This window comes from Rattus rattus, chromosome 5, assembly GCF_011064425.1.
Source record: "Rattus rattus isolate New Zealand chromosome 5, Rrattus_CSIRO_v1, whole genome shotgun sequence".
In the NCBI taxonomy this organism is placed as follows: Eukaryota; Metazoa; Chordata; class Mammalia; order Rodentia; family Muridae; genus Rattus; species Rattus rattus.
This window is the reverse complement of record NC_046158.1, coordinates 153,129,249-153,137,115: the sequence shown is the minus strand read 5'-3', so window position 1 is coordinate 153,137,115 and position 7,867 is coordinate 153,129,249. Positions and strand designations below refer to the sequence as shown.

General features: G+C 50.0%; 2 protein-coding genes across 2 annotated transcripts; one reads left to right on the top strand and one right to left on the bottom strand.

Moving 5' to 3' along the window:
- Positions 1-75: 75 nt before the first annotated feature.
- Positions 76-4,530, top strand: Zswim1 (zinc finger SWIM-type containing 1). Its single transcript, XM_032904830.1, has 2 exons — positions 76-1,071; positions 2,315-4,530. Exon 2 carries the CDS (start codon positions 2,456-2,458, stop codon positions 3,821-3,823), a length of 1,368 nt encoding a protein of 455 aa, XP_032760721.1. The 5' UTR covers positions 76-1,071; positions 2,315-2,455; the 3' UTR covers positions 3,824-4,530.
- Spata25 (spermatogenesis associated 25) lies at positions 4,232-6,419 on the bottom strand. The gene is made up of 2 exons (XM_032904835.1): positions 6,086-6,419; positions 4,232-5,715 (listed from the first exon to the last, which is right to left on the bottom strand). The coding sequence occupies exons 1-2, from the start codon at positions 6,138-6,140 to the stop codon at positions 5,093-5,095; spliced, it is 678 nt and encodes a 225-aa protein (XP_032760726.1). The 5' UTR covers positions 6,141-6,419; the 3' UTR covers positions 4,232-5,092.
- Between the last annotated feature and the right edge of the window lie 1,448 nt (positions 6,420-7,867).

Below are 7,867 nucleotides of genomic sequence, written 5' to 3'. Positions count from 1 at the left end.
CACTTTTGTGTTTTTTGAGACAGGGCCTCATGTGGCCCAGACTAGCAGCCTCGAACATTCTCCTTTTAAAGGAAACTTGAGTATTGTCTAATGGGGTATGGTGATTGACATTCAGAGGATTAATAATGTATCACCACTTACTCTGCCCTCTTCCTACCAACTAAGCCTGCCATACAGATCTTGGGTTGTCTTGTTCATTCTCTTCAGGAAAAGGGACCAGTGGACCAGGTGGGAAGAGTGACCTGAATCCTAGATTTTACTGCAAGCCACTTGCTGGAACGCTGTAGGCAAATTCCTAATAGAAATGTTTTAATTTTCAAGGCCTAGCCTGGAACTTGATGTAGACCAGGCTGGCTTCTGCTTCCCCAGTGCTGGGATTAAATAGTGTGACACCACATCCAGCTGTCTAAGACTTGGTCTGCCTAGGTTGCCTAAGCTAGCTTCAAACTCTTGAACCTATCTCACGCCCTGAATAACCTGAATTACAAGCCTCAGTTTCTCCTTGAGGCAAAGAATGCAGTATAACATTTGCACCTTTTTCCATCATTCTGTATCTTCGGAGCTTGACAGCTCGATACCCGACAAACTAATTGTTTCCGTATAAAATACTGCTCTTTATTTTATTTTGGCCTTTAAAAGGTACCGCCTTTCCCGCCCCCTAGGCAGAAGGGAGTCTTCGCCCGAGGGCGGCCTGTTCCGGGCGTGAACATCCTTCCACAAGCTCTCATTGGCTATTTCTGGCCGAGCCCCTGTAACCCTGGCAACAGCCCCGTCCTGGAACTGCCAGTCTAGGATTGGTCGGTAGCTCTCAATTTCCACAGTGAGCTCCTTTGGTCTCAGTCATTGTGAAGCTGGCGTGGCGATTGGCTAGGCTGGACGTCAGTCAGTCGGAGGCGGGCCCAGTGGGAGAAATGGCTGCTGCGTTGGGCGTGCGTGAACGGTCCCGGTGGTGGAGGCGTGAAACCAGTCGCAGCGGTTAGTGCATACAGTTTCCACCAGTGGAAGGTGGATTTCGACTCCGCTGGGCTTGAAAACGAATCTCAGCCTTCCGCGTCCCCAACCCGGGCTCAGGTGAGGTCAGAGGCCGCCTTCCCTTCCTGGTCCATATTTTGGGACTCTATAGGATGACATCAGTATCTGGAGCCAGACTCGGCTTCCAGCTGTCGTAATGGTGGACAAATAGCCTATGTCTTTGTACCTCAGTCTCTCATGTGTCTTTGAACCTGAGTCTTTCATCTGCGAAATGGGGACAGTAAATGGAGCCAAACGGGAATCATTTGCATAAAGCACTACAGCCTATCGGGATCTGTGTAGGCGCAGAAGTTACACACGTGCTAGCCCCTTTTTATAGTGAAAGGAATTGAGTTTCAGAGAAGGCCACTTGGCTTGCTCTATATTTCACAGCAAGTTTTGAGCAATTTTTTTTCCTGGTATATACCAGGACCAAAAGAAAGAGCAAGAATTATAAGACTTTGTGAACAGAAAGGCCATACAAATATTTAGAATGCTATTTTTTAAAAGAGAATGAAATGAGGTGACACGTGCCTGAAACCCAGCACTTGGAAGCTGAGGTGAGGATTGCTGTGGGTTGTGGACAAATCAGGGCTGCACAGCAGAATCCTTCTGTAGAAAAGAAGGGCCACATGTCATATGGGTTTTTTGTTTTGTGTTTTGAGACAGAGGATTACTGTGTAACAACAGCCCTGGCTGGCCTAGAACTCAGAGATCAGCCTGCCTCTGCCTCCCAAGTGCTGGGATTGGCTATATGTTTTCAATCCCCTATACTGCCAATGAGCTATAATCTAAAATGACCTGTTGCCTCCACCTCCCGGTTTGGGATTTTAGTATGTATGTGAGTGTGTGGTTGTTGTTATGGGGGTTTTTGCTTTGTTTTTTTAGACAGGTTCTAAATTGCCTGTGCTGGTCTTAAGCTCATCCAGGGGACCTTGGCCTGGTGATCCTTCTGCCTCAGCCTTTTGGTAGCTTAGATCACAAGTGTACACCACTGCACGTGACTTCCTGCCCCTTCTAGTCCCTGGGAGCCATGTCTCTATGGCTGGCTTGTTATTTCTATCTCATACCCAGGGGAATCTCCCCTTTGACCGCTTCCCACTTTAGCTAATGCGCCCTGCCTTCCCCAGCATATTCTCTGGCCTCTTTCTCATCTTTGCGATTTTTATAATCATCCAGTATGTTCTTATGTGTTTGTTGTATATCTGCCCCTAGAAGTGTTTGATAAGCCTTGAAATATCGTCCAAATAAATAGTTGAAAACCCAGGTCCCTACTCTCTTAAGTGTCTCTTCCTTTCTCTAGGCCCTTCTGAAACAGTACCTAAAACTACAGTCTAGCTTCAAGCATCAAATTACGTGGCATTTGAGAAACTTACTGCTTCCCTGTCAGCGATCCTGCAGAGGAAGGATCCTTGCCTGGGCTTTAGACACTTCCCAGCACTCCATGGCCCTCACAATGCTGAATGGTCTACTTATTAAGGACTCCAGCCCACCCATGCTGCACCAGATTAGCAAGACTCCTCAGCTAGATGCCTTCAACTACCAAAGCTGCTTCATGCAAGACCTCTTTGCTCATTTCCCTGATGTCTTATTTATACACCGGACCTACAACCCAAGAGGCAAGGTGTTGTACACCTTCCTGGTGGATGGACCCCGGGTACAGGTCGAGGGTCCTCTTGCCCGAGCAGTATACTTTGCCATCCCTACCAATGAAGATGCCCGAGGCCTGGCCCAGATGTTCCAGGTGTTCAAAAAGTTTAACCCAGCATGGGAGAGAATCACTACCATTCTGGTGGACCCCCACTTCCTCCTGCTGCCCACCCTGACCATGGAGTTCCCCACTGCTGAGGTCTTGCTCTCAGCCTTCCACATTTGTAAATTCCTCCAGGGTAAGTTCTATCAGCTCTCCCTGGAGCAGCCCGTACAAAGTGTGCTCCTGTCCTCCCTGCAGAGCACAATGTGCTCAGCCACAGCCGGCAACCTGCGGAAGCTGTACACACTCCTGAATACCTGCATCCCCCCCAGCAGGCTGCCTGAGCTCCACTCACACTGGCTGCTCAATGACCGCATCTGGCTGGCCCACCGCTGGAGAAGCCGAGCCCAGAGCAACCGATACTTCCAGAGTCTGGAGGTCACAGCCCACATCCTCAGTCAGTTTTTTGGCACCACCCCATTTGAGAAACAAGGCATGGCCTCTGTGTTCCGATACATGCAACAGAACCCTTCAGACAAAGCAAACCTCAGCCTGGTGGAGAGTCCCCAGGACAGTCAGCCTCCTTCAGATGCCAGCCCTGAAAATCCCAACACAGAGCAGTTGGTAGAAGCTCGTATCCAGCACTCCCTCAATGCCATCTGCACAGGGCCAGCTGCCCAACTCTGCCTAGGTGAGCTCGCCGTAGTCCAGAAGTCCATGCATCTCATTGGCTCTGGCTCAGAAAAAATGAACATACAGATTCTGGAGGACACGCACAACGTCCAGCCCCAGTCTCCTGCCAGCTGCAGCTGCTACTTTAACCAAGCCTTCCACCTGCCCTGCCGCCACATCCTCGCCATGCTCAGTGCCCGCCAGCAGGTGCTCCAGCCTGACATGCTGCAGACTCAGTGGACCTCAGGCTGTGCCACCAGTCTAGACAGTATCCTAGGCAGCAAGTGGAGTGCCAGCCTGGATAAGCACCTGGCTGTGACCCTCCTCACGGAGGAGGTCGGTCGGCTCTTAGAGCACTGCAGCAAGGAGGAGTTTGAGCGCCGCTATAGCACCCTTCGGGAACTTGCCGACAGCTGGATCGGCCCTTATGAGCAGGTACAGCTCTAATCACACATGGGCATAGCCAGTTCTGGGGATTGAACCCAGGGTAGTACACGTGTTAGGCAGGAACTCTTCTACTGCCTTTTTATTTCTTATTTCGAGATAGCCTCTCACTAGGTTGCCCAGGCTACTCTTGGACTCACACTGTAGACAGGCGGGCTTTGAACTTGTGAGCCTCCTAACAAGCCTGCTGAGTAAGTGGGATTATAAGCCTGTGTCAACAGGCCCAACTTGTGATTGTATGTGTGCCCTGACGTGTTCATGTACATAGGATCATTCACTTCCGCCCCTCTACACACACTCTGCTTCCTTCCGGAAGCCTGCTCTGCTCCAGCCTCTTGTCTAGATTGTGTCATGCTCCACAGAAATCAGAAAATCTTTCCTGTTAAGGGTTCAGTAGTAAATATCATAGGCTTTGACGGCCAAATACAGTCACTGTTGTGCATTCTAGATTCAGTTTTGACAACTTTTTCATAAGTAAGAATGATTTGTAACTTAAGAAGTTTCTGGAAACAGCTGGTTCCTTAAGGGAAATAATGGGTGGTAAGGCTGAAGGTTCTGTGTTGGTAACTCCTGCTCAGTCATGATGGGACTCACTTGGCTCTGGCCCTGGAACTCTCCATGAAGGAAGAGGCTACTTTGGTGGGGCTGCCAAAGTTCCCAGTTCTCCTGTCCCACCCTGGGATCAATAAAGTGAATGTTGTCTCCCCGTGCTTGTCCTGTTGTCTGTTTAATGCGTGTCCTTTTGTGGTGTGAAAGGAGGAGCCTTGGCACAGTGGTGCCACCTGAGATGTTGACTGTTTCTGGTTTACCTGCTGGGGTTTGCAGGCCTGGTTCTGCCTTTACTGGCTCTGAGGCTCCCGGAAGCTCCCTAGGCTTCAGCTTCTCTGTAGAGTGGGCTTTCCCACAGGGTTGGCTGGAGTGAAGAACAAGTCTGTTGACTCAGCCAAGTGTCCATCATTCGTCTACAGTGCCATCTCCCCTCAGCAAACTGGGACACAAGGCAAGAGGAAAATCCACATTGTCTAGGACTTTAGACAGAAAATTTCCTCTACTCTCCCAACAGGGCTTCCTAGGTAGGTACCTTATCTGCTCAGATCTGTGGTGGCATGAAGAACTTCCTGCAGAGTGGTCCTAACCCAGCTGTGCAGTCTGTCAGGGTGGCTCAGTTACCCACACCCTCTTCCCATCGCAGCCAGAGAGAGCCATTCCCAACCTCATCTGCCCAAAAACCATACGGAGAAGCCGCCCTGTGTCTCATGCTATTTCATCTGACTACAAGCAGGAGCCCCTCCTGGATCTCACTAAAGGCATCTGTCCAGAAGCCATGTGGGCATGCGCCTGCTCCCACTGCATCCCCTCCACAGCCCCCTCTGGCTCTGGATGGGCCATCATGAAGGCTTGAGCTGCCCGGATCAGGTCCTCTTCCCGCAGGCCTGGCACAGGCACAGTAGGTATACCAGCGATCATCATGGCCAGGGTAAGGATGCAGATGTCAGGTTGGGAGCTGGCCTCCTTCCCCACTGCCTCGGAGGATATTGGCAGAACCCCAGGTGACAGCCCACACAGCAGCAGGGGCCGGGGCCTGCCAGGGCCACTCAGATAGGGAGGAGCTCTGCTTCTGGAGCAGGGGTCTGCCCAGCCCAAGCTCTCCAGCTGCCTCACAGGGGGCAATTTGGGGCAGTATCGGTTGTGTTCCTTTCTCCGAGGTGTCTCCCAGCTAACACCCCCAGGGCAGCCCCTGGCTTCAGGCACTGCCAAGGTGGGACCCCAGGCCTGGGCAGCAGGTGCCACCTGCTCAGCTTTCTGGCTCAGTGGGCCTAATCCACCAGGTGCCACCAGCACTGGCTCTGCAGGACTATAGAGGCCAAGGGACGAACCCGAAGAAGCAGCCCCACCTGCAGAGACAAGAATGAAATGGAATGTTATTCTTGGTCTCTTGGAGGAAGAGGCCCTGAGGGGCAGGGCCTGGGACCAGAGGCAATCGGAACAAGCCCAAGAGGACGGTCTGAGGCTGGGAATGTAAGCAATTACTCATCTCCATAACTCCAGCCAGTCCTGATACTGCAGGTGCTGGGGAAGCGTTTAAGTGAGCGGGTGCGTAATTAGCAATTGGCAAGGCCTTTTGGATATAATTTCCAGAGGACTGATTCCAGGGTCAGCCTAAAAGCTTTCAGGAGAAGCTCCACTTCCCCCAAAGCCAGGAAGCAACTTCACGTGGGAAGCTCTGTTGTCTGCCCAACCCCCAGTTTCAGGAACCCCTCTCACCTTGGCCAGAAGGCAGAAGACCCAGATGAGTTTGTGGAGAGGTGAAGTAGGACATGGCTGCCCCAGAGTCCCTGTTTGTGAGGGAATAGTCCTAGTCCTCCTGCCCTGTCTCCAGTTTTCTACAGTGTCACCTCATAGTCGCCTTTACACCCGGACCCTACCTCACAATACTAACCTGTCCATTATGGAACGTACATGTCACAATGGGAAGGGATTAAATGGGCACTGGCCCTGGATCAGGAAGTTCCAGCTTTTGTCAGTATCTTGGTCAGCATCCACCTGGACAGGTAGTTTTTTGTCTTGCATTTCTCTGGTGCTGGGGCTAGAACCCGGGGCTTTGCCGGTCTGAGGAGCGAACTACTTCAGAACGACATTCTCACTGTGCGTGTTTTGTTTTTTGTCGTGCCAGGGTTTGTTTGATTGCTTGGTTTTGTTTGTTGAGACAGGATCAAACCACTTAGCCCCGGCTGGCCGGGAAATCCCTGTGGTCTACTTCCTGTTCCAGACCTGTCTCCTACTTGCTGGGCTTACAAGTCAGGAACCACCATGCCCAGCCTGTGTTTGCTTTTGTGTGGCCGGCCTCAAACCCCTGATCTTCCTGTCTCAGTTTTCTAGGTATTGGGAATGTAGGTGTGTGTCATCACACCTTGCTCCACCTAGACAGTTTTGTTCCTCAGTATCTTCATCTGCAAAATGGGAGCGACACTGCCCCCTGACTCCCCAGGAGTTGTGATGGTGAGGTGAGATGCCCGAGGCGATCAGCAACTACCCATACAGAGAAATGAGTCCAGGGCTTTTGTGTCTTGTGTCAAGGTAGTGAATCACTTGCTACCACAGAAACCAAGCATGGGACACAGGCCTGCAACCCAGCACTCATGTGGTAGAGGCAGGAGGATCAGAAATGCAAGGTCACCCACCATTTTATATGTAGCAAGTCTGAGGGCAAAGCGGGGTACAGGTGACCCTGGGTTTTGTTTGTTTGCTTTTGTTAGTTTTTTTTTTTAATTTCATCTTCTTGAGCTTTATTATCACAAACAGCTCAACCACATGCATTTTGTTAAATAGACCATTGCACTGTGAAGGGGGGAAAACACTTAACAAGATTGATCTGACCCATTGGAGGGTGCTATCCTAGTATATAAATAGTTACACTCTATCTGGGGTAGAGCTATTAGTGATATCTAGATTCTTATCTTACATTTTGCTGCATCTGGATTTTTGAATTGTAAATGCATTATTTTTTTCAGGCAGAAATATAATAAAACTCTTCAGGTTTTCCAAATGAGGTGAATATGGCTTTCACGAATAACCACTCTACACCAAGGAGTTCATTTTTTCATCTTCAAAGGGAGAGGGTCTATATCTTTAAGCATTTATGGGCTGCTAGGAAAAATTAATATCAATTCTCAGTATTACAGCCACTCATCAGCTTTTGTTAGTTTTTTAAATCACCTGCTGGAGCCAGGCATGGTGGCTCTCACACCTTTAATGGCAGCGCTTGGGAGGCAGAGGCAGGCGGATCTCTTGAATCTGCGGCCAGCCTGATCTACAGGCTGAATTCTCTATCTTCAAGTAAATGAAATAAATATTCATTTGCTATTTGTTTTTAGACAAATATATTCTCATCTTTTGGCCTCTGAAAAAATGATGTTTGGTCCAGGTCACTGGTGGTCAGCACAGGCTCTAGGACGTTTCAAATAACATTAGGGCCCCACTCCATCTTAGATCAGCTAATAGAATCCCAGGGGCAGACTTATGTGTCAATCTTTCTAACTTCTTGAA

Excerpts from the sequence above, each read along its gene's own strand:
- Zswim1 (XM_032904830.1), top strand. The coding sequence starts at position 2,456 with ATGGCCCTCACAATGCTGAATGGTCTACTTATTAAGGACTCCAGCCCA.
- Spata25 (XM_032904835.1), bottom strand. The coding sequence starts at position 6,140 with ATGTCCTACTTCACCTCTCCACAAACTCATCTGGGTCTTCTGCCTTCT. Across the intron at positions 5,716-6,085 it reads TCTTCTGCCTTCTGGCCAAG|GTGGGGCTGCTTCTTCGGGT; the intron begins GTGAGAGGGGTT and ends TTGTCTCTGCAG.